Source organism: Dipteris shenzhenensis, chromosome 4 (assembly GCF_047967505.1).
Source record: "Dipteris shenzhenensis isolate YYH24624 ecotype China chromosome 4, Dip_SZ_1.0, whole genome shotgun sequence".
NCBI classification, from domain to species: Eukaryota; Viridiplantae; Streptophyta; class Polypodiopsida; order Gleicheniales; family Dipteridaceae; genus Dipteris; species Dipteris shenzhenensis.
This window is the reverse complement of record NC_141599.1, coordinates 37385206-37407173: the sequence shown is the minus strand read 5'-3', so window position 1 is coordinate 37407173 and position 21968 is coordinate 37385206. Positions and strand designations below refer to the sequence as shown.

The window sequence follows — 21968 nt, the reverse complement described above, 5'->3', positions numbered from 1 at the left end:
CCGATAGAATTCGTCACGGTCACCTATTAAAGGCAACGTGTTGGCAGTAAATAGTCAGGCATTGCGGCTTCCCTTGATGGTTGGGAAGGCGCATAAGAGGGCATTCCCACGTTACTGATTATCACGTCCTTGAATTTTCGATTGACTCAAGAGTAGGAGTACGTATGTTTTTGCTCAATTTCAACCAATTACACCATCCTGGTTTCACTAAAAAGTCGCTGCAACCTTCCCCGGAATTTGCAGAACAACATTTCCTCAGTGTTCTCACATTGTGTCCGATGTTTGAGGCTAAATTCTATCAGACCTCACCTCGGGCATTGCGGGAATGCTCTCTAAGTGGGCGGGTGGCAAGCTCCAGCACGCGAACCACTCGAGACCGGTCGGTCGCACCGATGTCACCGGGTGTAGTCCGAACCAACCAGGTGGCATGTCCAAGTGTAAGGCCGATGGGAAGCCCTTTTTCTTTCCCACACTTTCTCTACCTGGCTTTTTCTTCCTTTCTCTTCACCTTCTGTCTCATTCTCACAATCTTCGTCTTCTTCTTCATCATCTTCTTCTTCTTCTCTTCTTCTCTTCTTCTTCTTCTTCATCGCCATAGCTTCTGCTTCTTCGAACCCTAGCTCCCCTCCCCCCCTTCCCCCGATCTCCAATGCTCATCATCCACCTTGCTATCGCATGGAAATTTATTCTGTTCGCTGAGAAAACATACCTGCTTTGGAATCCTCATCCATCTTCCCTCCCCCGATCCTTAGCTCCTCCTCACAGGCCGGCAAAACGTTCCTCCCATCTTCGTAGCAGCCTCTCCCCTCCCTCTCTTCATCGCTTTGATCCGCCGCTCACGCCGTCTCAATTTGAACACCCCGCGTGCCTTCTCCGTCGATCGATTTATATGCATATCTTGCTGCCCGTTTTTTTTTTTTGAATTTTCGAGTGGAGATCGTTGCCTTTGTTTGCCCTGCGAAGCTGAATTGAGTATAGCAGCAGATTCTTTGTGAATTTTGCTGCGGCCGAGTATTATTGGCCACAATGGCATTTGAATCTTGTTGCGGGACATGGAGAATACGCTAAGCGGCACATTCCGCTAGCTGCGGATGAAGGAAAGTTGCTTTTTTTCATACTGGCTGCTGTTGCTAGAAGCGCTAATTTTGTTGTTTCAAAGTACGCACCGATCAACAGAGTTGTGCATACCTTGGGAACTTGCTCTGACTGATTCGTTTCGGAAGCTCTCTCATTATCATGGACGACGACCAAATTGATGAAGTTGACGTTGATCAGCAAAGTTCTTCGTCTTCGTCGTCTTCGCCTTCCCATTCTCAGTCGTTTCCTTCCTTTCCCTCATCTCAGAAGGAGCGTTCTGCGCCATCCTCTTCAGCTTCTTCTTCTTCTTCATCTGCTCCATTTTCTCCATCATCTTCTCCTAGACAGACAATTGCAGATCGTACGTCTTTACGTCATCCTATAGCGGGCTCTTCGCAAGCTACATCAGCTCACGATTTGTCAAATGGTACTCTCGGCGATGGTGTCTCAAGCACTGCAGCACACCGTTCCAATGGGGTAGATGCGATGTGGAGCCCTTCCGCACGGGAGGATTCTTTAAGCGAACCAAGCGCGACCGAAGATGGCTACATACATGCGGGTCGGGGCATTGCCCGCGAGGGCGGAGACATTGCTCCCGAAGCTGAATTTTTAAGAATGCGATCACGTGATCAGATTATTCCTGTCGTCAAGTTAGACGCTAATGCAAACAAGAATGAACTTGGGAATGCTCCAGTCACGTTAGAGGCTAATTCAGGCAAGTCACTCACCCACATGCAAAGAGAGAATTCCCCTCAAAGATCGGGAAAGGAGGTACTATTGGACTGCGAACGAAGTAGTGGCCCTGTCACGGATACTGCGGAGATGAATGAGACAGACAGGGGCTTTATGATACCAGTCATGTTGTCTGGAGAGGGACTTAACGGAGATTTCGTTGGGCCGATGGCCTTCATGGGTGGCTTAGGTTCGACTGATAGCACGCCATCTACATCTTATTCCCAGGTTGGCGTTTATGGCAGTTCCCATAGTAAGAGAAAAAACAAGTCTGAGCATGATTTGGAGCAGGAAGGAAGGAGTGCTGAGAATGGATCGGGACGGTATCCAAATCATGGATCCAAATCAGATCATGATATAGAGCCCGATAGTGCGTTAAAGAGTCCTGCAGAATCCATCGGCAGTCAGACATCAGGAGAAACGGGTCAGTTGAGACCCTCGACTTCAGCTCCTGCGCTAGTGTCAATGGACCTGACTTCAAAAACTTCTTTTGGCGAGGAATGTATGTCATCATCTCCGATTCCGTTCCATGAGGTTGACAGAATCCAGTCGAGTTTTTCACAAGCTTCTCCTGGTATTCCTTCTATGCTACTCTCTGTCCTAATCTAATAAGCATCTCGTAATTTTATCATGGTTGATAACTTATTTTGTTTCTTTTCGCGTGACACATTGCTGGTAATAAGATAAAGAATTAGTGCAACATTTTACTAGCTGATGGCAGAAATACGGTTGAGAGAGCGGTTTGGTATTTCAAGTTGTAATGTAGAGTTGACAATGCTTTCAGCTCACATTCAAGGCTTCCCATCTGGTTGCCATGAATACTGGTGGCTACCCATTTCTGACAACCTTGATTCTTTGACAGGGAATGGCCCCCCGTATTAGTATTTTGAGCATGTGAGTGATAGAACGGTTTTTTGAGGGATATTATACCATGGTTAATTGTTAGCCATAGCAATTGTAAGTCATTCTTGGCATGTAAGGAAAGTTGATGCCTGTCATAAAGCATTTGGCCATGGTATACTAGCCTGGGTTTTGCCAGGTCTGTGTGGCCATTTAAAATGGTTTAGAGTCGACCAGGGATTCTGGTAATGTACGTGTAAGCAAATACATGGGAGTTATTTGATAGTGTAACCCAAGACTCATGATTATCAATAGATATTGTAACAAGCATGGGAGGACTACTTTAGTGTAGACTCTGATAGGGTACCTGGATAAAATGCAGCTGCCTAACCCTAGGGTGTCTAGGTACAAGGAGCTGAAGACCAAACCCAACACTAATTCTTCCAACATGCTAATTTTTGCGAATAACTCTTATCAAACAAGATTTCCAGTGGCCTTAGTGTTATGCTGCTTCCAAATCTTTTTGATGTTGTTGATCAAGTAACTCAACCTTGTCATCCTCAATAGCATCCCAAACTCCTTCATGCATAAGCAGCAATTGCATCTTGGTTTGCCATGTGGGAAAACCTTCCCCTTTGAACTTCTCCACGAGCAAGGAAGTAGAAGACAATGGTGTCATGATGGCAAAGACGTTCGTGAAGGTGGGCAGCAAGCAGAAATGAAGACCCAGCAAAGGAATGGGCTAGTCTCGGTCTCCAAATCAGGACATCAATCTCCTTGTGTGCAAAAGAGCAAATATAAATGTGTAGTGGTGCTCCAAATGTGAACCCGAATCAGAGAACAGCCAACATATGCCTCGAAATGTGGAATGGAATGCTGCAACAGGTCTAGACCTCTCAAAACGGCTCATAAGAGCACTCCGAAATGCTGTAGCAGCTATCTGAAGTAGAAGACAGCTGATGGAGATGTGTTGAAGGCCTCAAAGCAGCTCGAGGCGGTTATGCAGCAGCAAGCTCAAAACACGTCGGAAATGCCTCCAAAGGCGTCAAAGCGCTGCACAAAATGCTCATAGGTGATCGAATACACAGCAGCAGCAAGATGAGGCTGTCTTGGGTGTCGAAAGACTCTGAAATAGCCTCGAAATAGCCCTGTGAACCCTCACGTGCAGAAGTGTGCTGAAGGAAGTGCCGACCAGATAGCTTTCAGGGCGCCAAAGCTGCCTAAACCTCCACACGTGTAGGTGCAGCTTGCAGGAGCTGCCGACCAGCAAGCAAGGAGAGGAAAATGGGCATCTAAAACACTCGCATGAAGGCAACAAAGGAGGCAGCACGAGATGAAGCGGTGGCTGGGTATGGAGGAGGCAGAAAACGGAAACTTATGGCTGCAGAAAGAGGTAGAATGAGGCAGGGCTGAGGCGAAATAGAGTAGGGCTGAGGTGGCTACAGAAATGGAGGCTGCAAGAAGAAGGGCTGAAGCAGAATTAGGGTTAGGGCAAGGGTGATGTGGCAGCTATGGAAGGTGGCTGTGATACCATGTTAGAAACATGGTGAAGAGAGAGAGAGAGAGAAGGTTAGGGTGTGAGGAAATAATGCTCAAATGAAGACATGAAGAAGGCTTTCATTCATTCATCAAGTATGACAAGACAAGTGAAGTACAAGCCTTATATAGGCTACTCACTCACACACTAGCACCTAGTGCATATGGGATAAGTCCCATGATGACACGTGGCACTCACACATGACTCACACACATAGACTAGTACTAGATTACCTAGTACTACACACCAACACTTCACACCAACACACTCTTTGACTATGATATCTCCAAACACTATTAACGTCCACAAGGGTCTATGGGGCAACATGAAAACCAACTAGTATATCAGCTTAGGGAGGGCAGCTCCCAGGGAGTCAAAAAGCAGCTCCAATTATTTAGATTACCTACATTACGACTTGGGAAAAACATAATCGGCCATACATCAGTTTAAGATTGACAGTCTTTTGGCTTGGATTTCAACTCTTTAATGAGTGCTACGCCCTCAGGGTACACTGCCCATTTTCCATCATTCCTAGCAGCCTTGACCTTAGCTAATTCCGTTGCCTTATTTTTCAATTGAGCTCGTGTAAGCTCTTAGCTATCCATATCTTAGTTCCTTTCAACTTGTAGGATTGTCGGAGAAGCTTGACCCGTAGATCCCGTGAGTTAAGCGTAATGATAGCATGACGTTATAGAGAGAGAGAGAGAGAGAGGGTATTGTTAATATACACTGGAGATCCAACAAGATTGGATGGCTTTCTTCTTTTCAATATCTTTGTTTTTGTGTGGTCCGCTTCATCAAACATTGTGACATGGCTGACTCTTTTAAATGTTTTTCAAATATTGAAGGCCTGCAGCGTGCACTAACTCTCCCCAGTGGATCCTTTGAGGGTGCTGATGGAACCATGAGCTCAAATAAAAAGTTGACACTGATGAGATCAAGTACTGATAAAGGGAAGGAAGGGGAAGCCCAAGAAAAAGAAAATGTCCGCACCCCAGGCCCAAAAATGTCAAAACGAAAGCAGGTATTGGCCTTTAAAATGTAGTATTCTTGTTTTGTTTCAAGCTCACTTGCTAGGTCTCGTGTTGGCTATCATTTCAAAGAATACACTTTTCAAGGGATTACAAGTATTGATCATGCCAATCAGTACGTGTTTTGTTGCGACTTTTGAAGTGCCTTGTATCTGTTGTCATGAACTAGTTACGATCTTCGAAAGATTAGGAGTGGTTATGCATAAAGGTATTTTGTGTATGTATTGATGTCAGTGATTCGTGTGGGGATGTCATAGTAGCTAGTCCCTGCTATGCATGATGGAGTTTATGGTTTTCAATCTTATGAGTGACTCTCGTGAGATTGAAACTGCACTATGTTGTGTTTTTAGAGGATGAGTTTGGGAATGTTCCTGGATTCATCTAGGTATATATGTCGATTTGATCGTGATGAGAAAATTTGGAGCGGTTTCTTAAAGCCACTCTACTCAAATCACTGTAATCTTCTCTAGCTTTCTCTGAATCCCTCATAATTACAAATGAGATTTTCTATGTGTGGAGACTCCCATAAGTAGCGTTAAGGTCTTTCTCTATCTCTTAATCTGCTTCAAGGAGCATGCTTTTGCTCTATGGGAGTCTGGAGATTGGCTTATTTGCTTCTATACTGCTGGATAAGACCTCGCTCAGCCGGTTGTTGCAAACTGTCTCCAGAATCAGTTGTCAATCACGGCTCTTTCTTTAGCGTCATCACCATTGTCAATCATCCAATCAATACACTCCTTTTACAGTGCAGAGAAATCACTGCTTTGTTGTTTTGGTACTCCTATTATCATCACAATATTAATTTTCAAGACATACACATACAATTTGGATGCTCGTTCGGGAGAGACTAAAATGAAATCGTTTAGACTTCACAAGCAGTTGTAGCTCGAATGAAGAGATTTGGACTACTTTTTGATTAGCCTTCTCCTTTAGTGCTAGCCTTCGTCATGGTTGAGTTTGCCCTTCACCTCCGGGGTGCCGACAGAAACTCAGTACGAAGACTTTGTATAAATGGATGCTCAAGTATGCGTGGGTGTGTGGAATTGTATGTGTGAGAGCATACTTTTATACTATGGTCTACACCCACTATTGGGCGCTGATGGCGTCAGTGGGGATGTCATAGTAGCTAGTCCCTGCTATGCGTGATGGAGTTTATGGTTTTCAATCTTATGAGTGACTATCGTGAGATTGAAACTGCACTATGTGCGTTTTTAGAGGATGAGTTTGGGAATGTTCCTGGATTCATCTAGGTACATACACATACAATTTGGTTCGCCGCCAGCATACTCAATAAGCTTCTGTTGGAAAGTAGAGGATAGAATCTCTCACCCCTCTCACTTTGATCGCAGCTCATACAACACTCAATAGACTATGTAGATGATCACACTTATATACAAAACCTTCCTTGAAAGAGATAGAGAGAGATAGAGACCAAAACTCAGATATATTCTTCCACAAGATGTGGGCTGACAAAAGCTCAGAGATGAACAGAGAAGACAGCAAGGAATTGCTGTCACAACAAGACCGAGCACTCTCCTCTCTTCCTAGCACGTTTGCCTGGTGCAAGGCTGTCAGTGTAGGTGATGAAGAATGAAGTGGGGGATCATGTATACTTAGCTTCAGACCAGTTTCCATGGGAGTCACTGCTGCTTTGCAATCTTCCATGTGAAAGCATTTGAGTAGCTCCTTGCAATATTTAACCTGTGAGATAAAGATACAGCTCTTTCCCTGCTTCACTTCAATCCCAATAAAGTAATGAAGTACTCCCAAGTCCGTCATCTTTTTTTTAATAGAGAGAACCCAAGTCCGTCGTGAAACTCATAAAGCCCAAAAGTGGTCCTGAAGGCAGTCTTATGTACATCTTCGGGCCTGATTCGTATCTGATGGTAACCACTCTTCAAGTCAATGCGAATGAAGATGGCCGATCCCTCTAATCGATCCAAGATATCATCAATGCGTGGAATAGGAAATCGATTCTTGATTGAGATCTTATTCAAAGCCCTGTAGTCAATACACATTCTCCAAGATCCATCCTTCTTCTGCTTAAGTAGGACAGGAGAACAATATGGAGAAGAGCTTGGCTGAATCAGCCCCTTCTGTAACATTTCATTCACCTGACACATGATCTCCTCCTGCTGTGCCGCACTCACCCTGTATGGTGGTCGGTTAGGTGGAGAACTGCCAGGAATGATATCAATGGTATGATCTTTTGGCCTGTAACTCCTTTGGGAGTTCATTTGAAAAACAATCTTGAAACTGAAATAAAAACTCAGTTTGCTGTTTTTCCAGCTTGGAAAAATCAGAGTTATCCTCATCTGGTTCTTTTTCTTTGACAAACATCAAATACGCTGAAAGATGCTTTTTCATTATAGAGGAAATCACCGAAGCGGACACAATTGGGACTGATTCTCCCTTCGAGTTTACATCTATGACTTGGGTTTTACCCCTATAAGTCAAGGTAAGCTTCTTATCATGTGTATCGATGATAGCGTGCACACGGTACATCCAAGGCATTCCCAGCAAAACATCACACTCAGGTAAAGGCATCACATAGAAATCCTCATAGTCCACATATCCCTGAATGTGAATCCGTAGCTTCCCTATGATAGGAGTGACAGGGATACTAATCTCCGGATTAGCTATGTTGGCCTCACAAAGAGGACCAACCTCCTCTGGTCGAAGACCCAATCTCCTCTGGTCGAAGACCCAACTGAGCTGCAAGTTCAGGAGTAATGAAATTTGCTTTGGCTCCTGAGTCAAAGAAGTATGGACAATGCTGATCTCGTAGCTTGCCCCATGCTTTGCACATCTCTGTCTTCTTCTCATCATGCTCACCCCCAATAATGTCAGGTATATGTCCAGCACTTGGCTTGGCTTGGCCTCACAAAGAGGACCAATCCCCTTTGGTTGAAGACCCAACTGAGCTGCAAGTTCAGGAGTAATGAAATTTGCTTTGGCTTCTGAGTCAAAGAAGTATGGACAATGCTGATCTCGTAGCTTGCCCCATGCTTTGCACATCTCTGTCTTCTTCTCATCATGCTCACCCCCAATAATGTCAGGTATATGGCCAGCACTTGGCTTGGGCTTCTTGCCTCTGGGGTCCTCTCTATTGCCTTGATTAGTGTCAGCCTGAGTTGCTGCAGGTTCTTTCCTCCTCTTGTTAGGACAATCTGCTGCCCTACGACCCGTCTCTTTGCAGAGAAAACACCTCCCTTCAACAAACAACTTGTTCCTCTCTTCAGGAGTGAGAGAAGAGGGCTGCTGTTTTCTCCTTTGTCCTGCCACAAACTTTGATTTAAGAGGGACTTTTCCAGCTTGCTGTGGTTTCTTTGGCTCCTCCTTGACGTTGCTCTTGAAACCTGAGACTCTGCCCTGCATGAGTGAGTAAGCTGTGTTGGCATTCTCTATCAACTGTGACAAGCTGGAAATGTGTGTCTTGGTACAATAATCCCTCAACTCTTTGGGAAGACCACAACAATGCTTTTCAGCTTGCTCTGAAATGGGGACGGTTCTTTAAGAGCTCACAGGTAGAAGCGCATCCCAAAACTTCTTGTTGTAATCTTCAAGATTCCTGCATTCCCTAGATTCAAGTTATGCCATTGAGTCATGACATCCACTTCAAAAGTAGTGGTGAACCATGCGGCTGAGAATGCCTTTTCAAAAGGAATGTGGCTGCCTTCCTGATTTTCGAAGACTCTCTTAAGTACCCTCCAGCAAAAGCCAAATCAAATTGCTGCAAGAAAGTAAGAGCCTTCATTCTATGTGCATGACCATTGAAGGTCTCAAACTTCACTGCTGCCCCCCCTTGTAATCCTTCATCTTGAGCCTGGGCTTCAACTGATCATAGCCAGGGGGCTGCAAATAAAGAGGCTGCTGTCCTTGGGGTCCTTCCGGAGCTTGAAGAACACCTCCCACAGCTGGGTTTGGAGGCACAGGTGTTACTGGCTGAGTGTGTGACATCATGGGACTGCCTCCCTGCAATCCAGGTTGTATCCCCACATTAGCATACAAAGAATTTGGGGCTGGTTGTGAGGTCATGGCCTGAAATATGGATCCTCCTCCGAAGTGTGTAGGCTGAACCACATACTGTGGTTGGGCTTGCTGCCCTTGCTGCACATTCTGAGCATTGCTACCATGCTCATTCCCATTTGGTCCCTACCTCTGTGGCATTGCAAGTGGCTGTACCACTGGTGTCGGTGGCTCTGATAGTGGCTATACCACTGGTGTCGGTGGCTCTGGTAGTGGCTGTCCCATATGCATCTGTGGACCCTGAATGGGTTGTGCCTCTACTCTTGGCATCAAAGCTGGATTATGCACAATCTCAGCAAAGCTCTGAGTGAGCTGAGTCAAACTTGCAACACAGAAGCCATCTGTGTTTGCATTACTGCCATAGCATTTGCCTGTACACTTGGGTCAACACCCAATGCAACTGTACCCATAGGATTTTGCATTTGTGGAGCTGGCTGCCTCAATGCATCAACTTGAACATTTTGCCCTTCATGGGCTGCATTTTGCACTCTTATTCCGGGGTGTGCTCCCCTTATCTGTGGCTCTGGGTCAAACTCTAAGTCTGCATCATAACGAAGCCTGATATGGTCCATATCCAAAAGCAGTGGATGGCTGTACCAAAATCAGCAATTGCTTTCTCTACTCAAGCTGCCCAGGGACTCCTCTGGATGATTTGATGAGGGTCCTGGCAACGGAACCACTGTAACCAGCCTTAGATCACTAAGGGGCAATGTATCTGTCTCTACTATCTCACAAAGATGAAAATACAGCCAACTTAAAGGATTGCCTTTGTCCACAAACAAAACTCAAAGCATAAAACTTCACTACATAGCATCATGGAACCATTCAAGACAAGGGAGGCTAGAATGCCCCTACTCAGAAACATAGAGAGTGACACCTGTTGGCCCCAACACTTGGCGTTCCTTGCGGTATTTATTTAATTTGGTTAGCTCAAAATACAAAGGAACTCCCTTCAAGAGCTCACCCGCAGGTGCAACCCAGTACAATGCCAACCCGTGGCTGCGCTAGTGACCAACTCCCAGTGCTATTACTTTGGTTTCTTTCCGTAGACATGCATATTCACAAGTAGACCAGTTTGACAGCATGCCAAGCAATGCATTACCCATTTCCAAGCCATTACCGAGGTCCGAGCCCAAGGCCAACCACTGCACCCCCAGGAAGAGAGTATCACAACCAGTGCCCGTGCCCCAATCCTCTCTCAGCCCAACGGTGCATCCAACCTAGCAGGAACTCAGTAGGAATGGCTGTAGCAAAGAGTGGAAAAGGAAGATGAGAATTCAGCCAACAGAAAGAGCCTGTTTCAGCCCGAAACAGCTCTAGAAGTAAGATGAGAAGCGGACATCAAACTCTGGTAGGAGGGAGCTGCCCATGAGTGTCTTCCAGCACCAGAAAAGATCAGAAAAGAGAGTGTCCAGCAAGCTGTAGCAAATCAGCCATGAATGCGTCCACTAGAAATAGAGTTTTCACCCCACAAACACCTCCGTTTTCAGTGCACCTTGCACCAAGCAGGAGTAGGAAGAGAGGCGCCCATGAATATGGCTTCAGATGCAAAAAAGAAGAACTTCTGTCGCGAGGAAAGTAAAAAAAAGCTTCAAAAGTGGCCCAGAATGAAGGCATCCAGGTCCCAGAAGCATGCTAGCAACAGAGGGCACCAAGGGGAGGAGAACTGTCGCGAAGAAAGCATGAAATTCCACCTCAGCCAGCAAAGGGAGAGCTGCAGAACTCCGCCATCTAGGAATGAAGCTGGCCTTGGTAGGGGTGAAGGCTCAAATCAGCAAGGAAAGCCAAGGAAGGGCTCCAGGGCCTTCCAGGGGTTTCCAGGGGTGACACAAGGAAGCAGATAGGCCACGAGCAGATACATAGGCAAAATGAGGCATGGGATTTTTAATGCCCCTAGGGGGTCAGATGGCACACCATGACCCTAATGCAAAGGAACATCTCTAGGGGTCAGTTTTTAAAGGATGACCCCACTGAACCAAACCAATGACCTTAGAAATTAAAACCACTCTAATAGCACCAGGAGTTGCACTTATTGCACATAAAATCATAGGTACCTTTTGGGCATTAACTAAGGCTCCTAGCTTGGTACCCTAGGCTAAATTCAGTGACAGTCAGTTTAAACATTTCACCATCACCACCACGTCCCCGTGACAGTCTTCATGTTGCATTGAGACCACCGCGCTCCGTAACTGCTCTCAGAAATGTCCGTGACCCGTGAGAGTCTGCCAAAGTCTCCAAATACAACTGAGGTAGCTTCTTCATTGACGAAGGTGCCTTTGTTGGAGTTGCCTTTGGAGCTGGTACAGGAACATCATGCTCTTCCTCCTCCTTGGGTTCTTCAGTCGTTTTCACCTCTTGGATGGTGACCTTGGGCGGGGGTAATGACGGAAGCCTTTGAATCTCTTCTGCAGGCTGGGGCTCTGCCTCCTCAAAGATCACGTCCCTACTGATAAAAATCTACTTTACCGGGTCGAAAAGGCGATAGGCCTTGGATTCTTCATTGTATTACACAAAGATACATCTTCAGCTATGGGAATTAAGCTTTGTCCGCTCCTCTTTATGCACATGAACAAATGCATTAGAACCAAAAATCCGTAAATGAATTATGAGATATGGTTGGCTTCTTACCATAGTAAGCTTCATATGGAGTTTTATCATCAACAACCTTGGTCCTTGTTCTGTTGAGGATGTGAACGGTAGTGCTCACGGCTCACCCCAGTAAGCTTTCGAAAGATTTCGCCCTCGCAAGTGTCAAACATTTGGCGATAACCCATACATATTTGGAAAAAGTGTCATGATGTATAACCTCTGTGTTTCCATATACTTATGCCTAATATAGTGCAATATAGTGCACTATATATAGCTTGTAAAAAGTTTCATGATGGGTAACACTATTTTCCATATTTTGATGACTAGTATAGTGCAATTTTAGGCGATAAAATGGCTCAAAAATCTCATTTTTGTTAGAAACATGGTGAGAGTGAGAGAGAGAGAGGTAGGCCAGAGCGAGAGAAAATGATACTCAAATGAAGATATAATGAAAGGCTTTCATTCAATTATCAAGTATGAAAATGACAAGTGAAGTACAAGCCTTTATAGACTAGGCACACACACATGTACCAAGTAGCAATATGGGATAACTCCCAAGATGACATGTGGCCCTCACACATAAAACCTGTACTAGATCTCCTAGTACAACATATCACACACTCTCTTTGGCTATGATTTCTCCAACACCCCCTTTCAGAGCAAAGAGTGTGAGACCCAACATGTAAGGAGTAGACCGATCCCCCCTCCACCACAATACTACAAAGAGCAAGTCCAACTACCGTGTGATAGTGACTTCTCAATTAGCTTGCAACCGGCAAGGGTAGACCATCACTCGTCACCCTCCCTTACTTTGAACTGGGTGGTCAATACAATCATATCAAAGTAAAAAACCATACAATCATTTTTGGGGGACAACCCATGATAGAGTACCCTTATTGACTCCAAATACATTCAGTTTAGAGACTACTCAATGCTGAGAACTTTTATTGACTCGACACAAAAACACATAGCATATAGGGCTTGTCCTCAGGGGCTCTTCAGGTTCGGCGTGGTCTTCAACAAGAAGATTGGAATGGTGCTTCTCTTGTTCCTGTTCCTTCTTCTTGAAGCAATTAGCCTCAACATGTCCTTTTCTCTTACAAAACCTGCAAATCATATTCTTGTTGGTCTTCCATTTGCTTGTGGAAGCAAATGCATGATGACCAGTAGAGGCAAGAATGGCTTCTTTATTATGACGGTCCTTCTCAATGAGTAGAGCCACCATATCATCAACCGTGGTAGTGGCAAGGCGTAGAACTTCAAGGGTTTGCTCAAAGCGAGGTATCCCTTGCATACTCTTCATAAGGACATCCATTTTATCCGCATCATCAAGCGCTCTTTTCAAGCTTGAGAGTTATTGAACAATAGATTGAAATCTTGCTAGATGATCACTCAACTCTTCACTCTCTTCCATTTTCAAATCATAGAACTTGAGATTCAAAAAGACTTTAGAGTTGGTGATTTTGTTACTAAATATATTCTCAAGGCGATCCCAAATCTCCTTAGCAGTTGACTTGGAGTCCACATGATGAATGGCCAAGCAAAAACCAATGAGAGAAATGGCTTTTGCATTCTGCTGCTTCCATAACTTGAGTTATTGCTGATCAAGTGTATCAACGTGGTCGTCCTCAACAACGTCCCAAACTCCTTCACGTATGGGGAGCAACTGCATCTTGGTTTGCCATGTGGGAAAGCCTTCCCCCCTGAACTTCTCCACGAGCAAGGAACTAGCAGACAAGGAAGCCACGATGGAAAATGGCTTCATGAGGGCGGGCAGCAAGCTGACATGAATAACCTGTTGGAAAGGTCACCTCCCCATCTGTAAGCCCCCAAATGAGGAGAGCGTGGGGGAGGGAGACCTAGGGCAGGATGTGCCCCAAAAGAAGAGAGGCGGGTACCTGGCTGATCTGCAGGAGCATAAGGTGGAGCAGAGGACAGCAGTAGGGACCCAAAGAAGAGACCACAGATGACGTCAGCAGCAGTACGGAATAGTACAGAGTTGAGGCGCACACGTGGCAGATCAGGAGAACAGGGTAAACAGGCGCTGACATGGCAGGTTAGGAGCCCAAGTGTACGGGGCTGCATGGGGCCTGGTAGAGCAGCAAATGGGGCTGCCAGTGGGCAGTGGCATGCCTTATATAGGCTGGGCCCCTACCTTGATTGGAGGGCCAAAAGCCCTAGAAGTGTGGGCCAAAGGGCCCTAGTTTTGTGAGCCCTTAAAGGGCTGTTTTGGGGCAGACTGGTCGGCCCAAACAGACCAGCCAGTCGGCCCATTTAGGGCTGGCTGGTCGGTTAGTTCAAGGGGCCCTTGGGGCCTAAAAAAGGAGAGGCTTGTGGCCTCATTTCTCATCCAGCAGCCAGCATTCCAGGAGACAGAAAGGAGCAGCAGGAAGCCACCTCTGGACCTATATCCAGGAGGTGAGAGGGTGCTTGAAGGGCTGCAAACTTAGCGAGGAAGAGGCTGGACCTTGGCTGTCTTCTAGGGCAGCAAGGTGCTGAGATCATCATCTTCTGGAGAAGCCATTCACAAGCAGGTTGGAGCAGTGGAACAGGGACCTGTGTGCTACAGACAAAGCTTGGCAAGGGCTGCCCACCTAGGCTGATTCACAGGCAGTAAGGTGGAGAAGAACACACTAGACGGAAAGTCTACAGACGCTTGAGGTGGAGCACGCGGACTCGAGTCTAGAGATAGCCAGTAGATAGGAGAAGGCCCTTGTGGTTAGATCAGAGGAGCACACCATTGGTGGGACTCTAGATCTATCTCTCTTGTATTGTGTCCATAGTTTTGGATGGAAAAATATATTTTGGTGGTTTCTCTATCTAGCTGGCTCATTGTCTATTGATGAGTATGCACATCTATGTGACGCACATTAAGTAAAGAAGTTTGTGATTCCACATCCCACACGCACACTGTGTGAGCTCCTGGGCATTACTATAAGTCTTCCGCTGCGTGTACCCTCTGTTGGGAATTTTCTAACATAACCAGCAAGTGAAGCAGCTGATCTAGGACTCCAAAATGCAATAGCAGCCTCCACGTGTGCAAGACGTCTGAAGAGGTGCTCCTATAGATAGTTGCAGCAGCTGGTCGAAGGCCCGAAGTACTCCAAAATGTACACGCAGGTCCGAAATGTGCAAGGTGGTTTGATGTAGATGGCTAGGCGATAGGTTTAGGTGTTCCAAATGCAAAGCCAGGCCTCGAAATGTATAAGGCGACTGTCCAAAGCACACCGAAATGCTACAGCAGATCACCACAGTGAAAAACGGCTAATATAGAAGTGCTGGAAGCCTCAAAACAGCTTGGAAATGACTCTGTTGAAGGCAGATATGCAGCAGCAGCACATAGACCTTGAGTTCGGCGATGGAGAGCTCCACACGTGCACACGAGCCTTGAAGACTGTGCTGACTAGCCAGCTAATAGACCGTATAGAGCACCTAGAATACTCGGGGATAGCTCCTGCACAGTCCGGATGAAGGCAGCAGGGAATGAAGACAGCTAATGGCTGACGGAAGGAGGCAGAATTGAGGCGAGATGAACTGGCTGAGAGGAGGAGACAGCATAGGCAGAATTAGGGTTAGGGCTGGAGAGGGTGATGATGTGGCAGGGCGGATTAGGGCAGCACTGACCTGCTCTGATACCATGTTAGAAACATGATGAGAGTGACAGGAAGAGAGGTATGCTAAGGGTGAGAAACTGATACTCAAATGAAGACATAATGAAAGGCTTTCGTTCACTCATCAAGTATGAAAATGACAAGTGAAGTACAAGCCTTTATAGACTAGGCACACTCACACATGTACCAAGTGCATATGGGATAAGTCCCAAGATGACACGTGGCGCTCACACATAAAACCTCTACTAGATCTCCTAGTACAACACATCACACACACTCTTTGGCTATGATTCCTCCAACAATTTTAATCAAAATTTTTGCGATATTTTTCCTTTTTGGGGCCAAAATTTTGCCCAAGATTCCTTAGAAGTGCAAAATTTTCACCTAATGTGCAAAATTTTGCCCAAAGAAAAAACACTGCTTTTAATTTTGGCCACCTTATTGCTTGATGTGAGCACTATTTTTCAGAGTTGTAAGCATTACAGACTGCCGTTCTTGGATCATATGCAAGGTCTTTGTGTGATTTTGATTGCATATTCTTATCAACATGCAGATGTGTACTTGCAGCTTTGCATTGCAAGTAATGAGCAGAGTGCACTTTCATGACCTTGGGTTTGCTCTTAACTCTAGTAGATTAAATATTGTATTGGTACTGTAAATGGTACTTGGACATTTGCTAGAACCAAGCACATGGAACTGCATTTATGTTTGTAGCTGTCTGCTGCTTTAAGTTTAGGTTTAAATGCACACATCTGGTTCGATTCATTTAGTCTTTGCCATTATGAAATTGACTTCATAACTAAGCACTAATATGTTTATGGATAATGTAATTAAAGGTTTCCATCAAGTAATGCTGTGCCTACAAATCAGGAAGGTTGAATACTCGGATCAGACTTAGCTAGGCTATTCTTATTGTTTCTTAAGGCTTTTTTTTGCAAACTCACTGGATGGAGTGCTAAACACAGCTTTGGGCAAGGATGATTAGCGTCCATCAACAAATGCTTGAAAGTAGTGAGAAGAGAGCTACTTCATGCCTTTGTTTTATCATAAGAACTCATTGAATCTTCTCTGATTGAAACAGAAGAAGCTGATGAAGCGGATAGCTACTGTGAAAAGAAATGGCACAGTGGAATTTGATGTTGATAGAAGTGCTCGTTTTGCTCCTGGCCTGTTTGGGCCAGAAGTCGAGGATGTAATAGATGACTCTGCTTTTGAGGGAGGCGAAGATGCAGAAGAGAAATCTATTCCTCCTTTGCAAATTGTCATGCTCATTGTAGGAACTCGAGGAGATGTTCAGCCCTTTGTGGCTATTGGAAAGCATCTGCAGGTCTGTTTATTGGGTATACTCAAATATTTTTCCTGTAATCTAGTAGCTTGCCATTCTGGTTGCTGATCCAGGTCAATCAATTCTCATTATGTGAGACCCAAAAATTTTCACTGGTGCTACGTTTAATTTCTTTACTAGGCATGATAATTCTGCAGCAGTCTAACAGTGCTTGAAGTTTTTTCAAATATACAATAAAACACTAAACATAATGAAAATTTAACTTTTGCCATACTTGCAGGAACATGGACATCGTGTGAGGTTGGCAACCCATTCAAATTTTGAAGATTTTGTTTTGAAATCAGGGCTGGAATTTTACCCGTTGGGAGGAGACCCCAAAGTTCTCGCAGGATGTACGTCTCTCCTGTCTTATTGTTGTCTTTTTTAGCTCCTTTTTAAAAAAATTTGTTGGGGGGTGGGTGTCAGTCCATTGCATTATCGTCTTGTATCATGTTCTTCTGGTGTCCACTGTTTTTAGCCTCTCCACGAAAAGTTATCGATTTAGCTTTTTTTGATTGCAATGTGATGTTTTCTCACGTCAAAAGTTTAGTGCTTCTTGGAGCCTGTCTAGTGGGTTTTTAGGCTGATGATTCTTGTATCATGTCCTGTCTTGAATTAGTAGTTGTACCTGCCGAACAGTACAGTGCATCTTGAGTTAATCAGTGATATCTGGAATGTAATTTCTTTTGTGTGGGATTACCATGGGTTTTGTCATCAATAGACTGAATAACTGACTCCATCTCTTGAACAGACATGGTAAAGAATAAAGGATTTCTTCCATCAGGACCATCAGAGATCAGGACGCAACGGAAGCAGCTGAAATCTATTATCAATTCTTTGCTACCTGCGTGTACATTGTCTTATGAGAAGGATGTGCCTTTTAAAGCTCAAGCAATAATTGCCAATCCTCCATGCTATGGTAAGATGATTTGTTGTTTTGATTGATTTGTTTGCTATTTAGACATCTGCTACTGAGAATTGATGAATGTGAAGGACATCGCTTAAGAATGGTCCATGTTTCATGTTATAAAGCCATGATTTAGCTAGAGAGGCAGGTATAGTCTGATTTGTAACAACAAACATCTCAACAGACTATCAGGAGTTCTCAAATATGTCTGCTAGACTTTAGATCAAGCAAGGATAGCCAGAAGAAATTGTATCCTTTTTCACTGAAGGCCCACATAAAGGAGAGATCCATGACACAGTTTTCAAAACCGATAGATATTTATAGCTGTGTACTGTAAATCTAGTTTACGAACTGAGAAATCAATTAGACCAAGCATATTAAGCTGTCCAATGCTCTTTGTTTTTGATGCATCAGGTCCTTCCCAGTGCTTTGGCTACCTGCCTTTGTAGAATTTGAAAATTATGCTGGTTATCCTGTTGTACTTTGGACTTGGTGAAATGTGTCACAATTTCATCCTCATCTTTTGCCTCACTTTGGCAGCATACCTGTAAATCATGTCATCCCTTTTGTGTTCCTCTCCTTCTTCCCACTTCTATTTTTTAATCATTTGAGCTGAGTCTCATGTCAAATTGAGGTGACTTGGAGATGCTGTCTATTATGTAGACTTGTTCCATGTATGTGGTTTTTGGGTTAATCACTTTCCAGTAAAAATTCCATCTTCTCATTAGGGCTTTTCTATAGTGCAGTCATCATCCTATTTAGAACCAATGTTCTTAAGTGTGCTTTGTCTTTGGGGACCTTTTCTGTTTGGTTCCATTTCTCTAGCCATCTCATTCCTTAAGTAGATGCCTTTGCTCATTTGTATTCTCTCTGTGCATTAATTTAGACTTCAGCAGTATGTTTTGGGCATAGTGTGTGCCATGTTTCCCTCAAGTGGGTGAGAGAATGGAGAGCGAAAGCCTTCGTGGCAGACAAGAGTGAAGTCTTATTGTGGAGGCCATCAATGCATGCAGCAAGACTTTTGTAAAGGTTGTTTGAAATAACTTCAAGTGCCGACATGGACAGGGGTCTTCATGGACTAGTTGCAAGCAGGAATAGATGAACCTGTTGAAGCCTTTATGATGGAGACAGAAACATCATCATGTCAGGAGGGTGTACGATTACTCAGGTGGGAACTCACTTGTTTCTGAAGATTTGGAGAAAAAGAGAGAGTTTATTATAGCCTTCTAATGATTGAAGGGTCCATGAGATTGAAGAGAACCAAATACAATAAAAGCTAAGGTTTGCATCCATTAAAATGGGTATCCACTCCCAAGGCTGATGTTTGAGACGAGATGAACAATTAGAGAAGTACACTATGATGTCTTTGAGGGACGGCACACTTAGCCTGGCATAACTGTCTACATGCGAGCCATAGGAGATCCCTGCAATGCAACCGGTTGGTCAGCTGTCCACCAAGGTGTTGGGTACTCTGTATGCTTTTTGGGGGTCCAGATCTGCCGGCTTGTTGAGAATAGAAGAAATGATCTTTGTGACAGTGGTTCTGGTGAAGGCTGGCTTTGTCAAGAGAGGATGTCAGTGGTAGGACACTGTTGATGCTCAACCTCGACAGCTTGCCTGGGTGCCCCTGTGGTCTTTGAGGACGAGGATTTGGTGGAATAGCATGCTATATCTGAATGACTGCAAACCGTATAAAAATATAGTGGATTGAAATAATGGCAAGGGAAGGGAATATCACATTGGCAGCATGCTATTTCACACCCCTACAAGCACCCACGACTCAATGGAATGGTAGAGGATTAGAGTGCTTGGCTGTCTGGGGCAGATTGAACCATTGACCGGAAACCACTCCGGTATGGGTAGGATCACTCTCCATAGCGCCGTTGGTTATAAGAGGGCAGACCCTTGCGTTAGATGCTGTGGGACTCAGGAGAGTTGTTCTGGCAACGTGGCGCCTAGGTGGTGCCCTGCTTGGCAGGTATACAGGCCCCAACTAGGGCCATGAGGCCCGACCTGCTGTCCGTCCCCTCTTGTCAGTTTTTCTATCCAGGAGGTGACTTTATAAATAGGGCCCCTTCCCCTCATTGTTTTCATCTCAGTGCACACTTGTGCAGCCACCAGTGGAGGGTTTTTCTCCAGCAGTTGAGGAGGTTTTTCCCGAGATCCTGTGCAGTCTCTCTTGTTCTCTGGTTCTCTCTTGGGATGTTTGCTGTTTTATCTCCTTCATCGCTCCGCATCGCTGCTTTTCTCACAGTTTGTTTGATAATTCTTTGCCATCTTGCTGTCCCCCCCTTATGGATTGGCTCGATTTTACTGAGCTGCCATTATAAATGGAATCCTTCTTCTATTTTCAGGCCTTTACCCACGTCCTCCTCTGTTATAATTGCATTTGATGTTTGATACTGTAATTGTGTTTGACTTTCTCTTCCCCATCTCTTTCGTAAAGGCTTTTAATACACCATATCATATCTGTTGGAATGGTCACCTCCCCATTTGTGAGCCCCCAAATGAGGAGTGCATCGGGGGGGTGGACCATAGGTGGAATGGCCTGCCACATGGACAGCATCTTGGCTGTTGTGGGCAGGAGACTCGTGGTGGAGAGGGGGCTGCCACATGGGCAGCACCCCACAGGGAAAGGGCTAAAGGGGCTGCCACATGGGCTGCCATGTGGGCAGCACAGCAGCCTGGCAGAGGCACCTCAAGGACTGTGTACGGGCTGGAACAGGCCCCTAACAGAGGCGCACAGGAAGCCGGACTGAGGCGGCATGTGGCGCAGCAAAGGCGCACACATGTGGGCAGTTCAGGTTGCCAGAAAGGGGCGCAGCAGAGGCGGGTGTACCAGCAGGAGGGTCGGCCATCTTGGAGGGGCTGGTTGGAGCCAGGTTTGTTGGCATGCAATTTCTGAAAAAACTTTCTGGTGGTATTTTGTTTCAGCTCCTCAAAGCTCTCAAGGTCTTTGTTCTTGAGAAATATCCTTTTCTTATTCCTTACCATTTGTTTGTATGTTTGTGCTGTGTCGTCCTGCTAGAGTTGAGCATCTCCTATGTAACATGGTTAGGTTAGATCAGAGAGAGGGCCTTTGTTGTGGGTGTGCCCACCCTTTGTGAGGTTAGCTTAGGGGTAGGGTTTGGAGCCTACCTGGGCATATGTGTTTGCCAGGGGCTAGTGATGTGTCCAACCACCTCTGAGGCACCTCTGCTGTTTTGATGATGGTGAGCCAGGGCCCTGGGCACGTACCAGGTCAGGTTGGCACATATCTGGGTTTGATTTGGTGCCCTTGGGGTCTTTTTTCTGTGCGGAGGTTGTTTCGCAGCCCTAGAGGGCCTGGTTGATGGCACGATTCCAGCCCCTCTTCTGCCACTTATATAGGCTAGATTTAAGGGCGTGTGTGGCCACCCCTTGGCTGTAGGACGTCGGGTTCCTAGGGCAGCACACCAGGGCCAGATGCAGGGGAGGACCTACATGCTAGTTGGCCCCCTACTGGCTGTCTAGTCGGTCTTATGAGCAGCTGGTCGGCCTGTTGTACCAGCCGACTGGGGTGTGTAGAGGCTATATATAGGCGTCCCCTCACTTTTAATATATCTCATAGTGGAGGTTTTGCCCAGCAGTGCAGAGGGCTTTTCCCCGAGATCCCTTGCAGTCTCTCATTCTTTTCAGCTCAGTTTGTGTGGGGTGTGGTTTGCGTTCTCTTTTCTGTTCACTTTCCGCTGCACTTCTCACACTTCCTTCTCTCTTTTGTCTGCTGTTTTCCAGGCTTTATTTGCGTCTTTGCAAGCGTGGTCATACCAGTGATTAAATGGCATTCCCGTGCCCTTGCTTTTAGTGAAGAAATTTTGGGCTGTCGACAGCAGCATATCCGTAATATATTTGCTCATTTCTTGACATGTAGAAGGCATTTGTCCATCTTCCATTGCTACCTCTATCTCCCTTTCGTAGATATGAGCCTTTTTGTATTCCAATCTTAACATCGGATGTGTAATAATTTTCTGTTTTTTCACAGCAATACTTGTCCCCATTATGCCTATAGACATTGTCTTGTGGTCATACCCAAGAGACTCTTCCTCAAGCTAGATATATTCAATCATGTACTTTGCATGAGGATTTGTGATCACATAGTCAACTACGCTTGATCCTTGAGCTGTCTTGCATGTGCAACCCTCCGTGTTTTGAAAATTTGATGTGCCTTTACAGATTTATATCCCAAAGCATCCACATAGTGTGAGGAGTTGCCTTCCCATATGGATGATTTTTCTTGTGATGCCTTTCTTCATTGTCGTCTTGCACTTCCTCC

The 21968-nt window shown here is 45.3% G+C and overlaps 1 protein-coding gene across 1 annotated transcript in view; it reads left to right on the top strand.

Annotated features, from left to right (window-relative positions):
- The first annotated feature begins 514 nt into the window (after nucleotides 1-514).
- Nucleotides 515-21968, top strand: part of LOC147902800 (sterol 3-beta-glucosyltransferase UGT80A2-like) — an 83510-nt gene continuing 62056 nt past the window's right edge. Inside the window, exons 1-5 of the mRNA XM_087373814.1 lie at nucleotides 515-2383; nucleotides 5035-5210; nucleotides 16528-16773; nucleotides 17012-17123; nucleotides 17522-17689. Of these exons, the coding sequence (XP_087229940.1) occupies nucleotides 1237-2383; nucleotides 5035-5210; nucleotides 16528-16773; nucleotides 17012-17123; nucleotides 17522-17689 (1849 nt within the window). The 5' untranslated portion in view covers nucleotides 515-1236. The remainder of the gene's footprint in view (nucleotides 2384-5034; nucleotides 5211-16527; nucleotides 16774-17011; nucleotides 17124-17521; nucleotides 17690-21968) is intronic.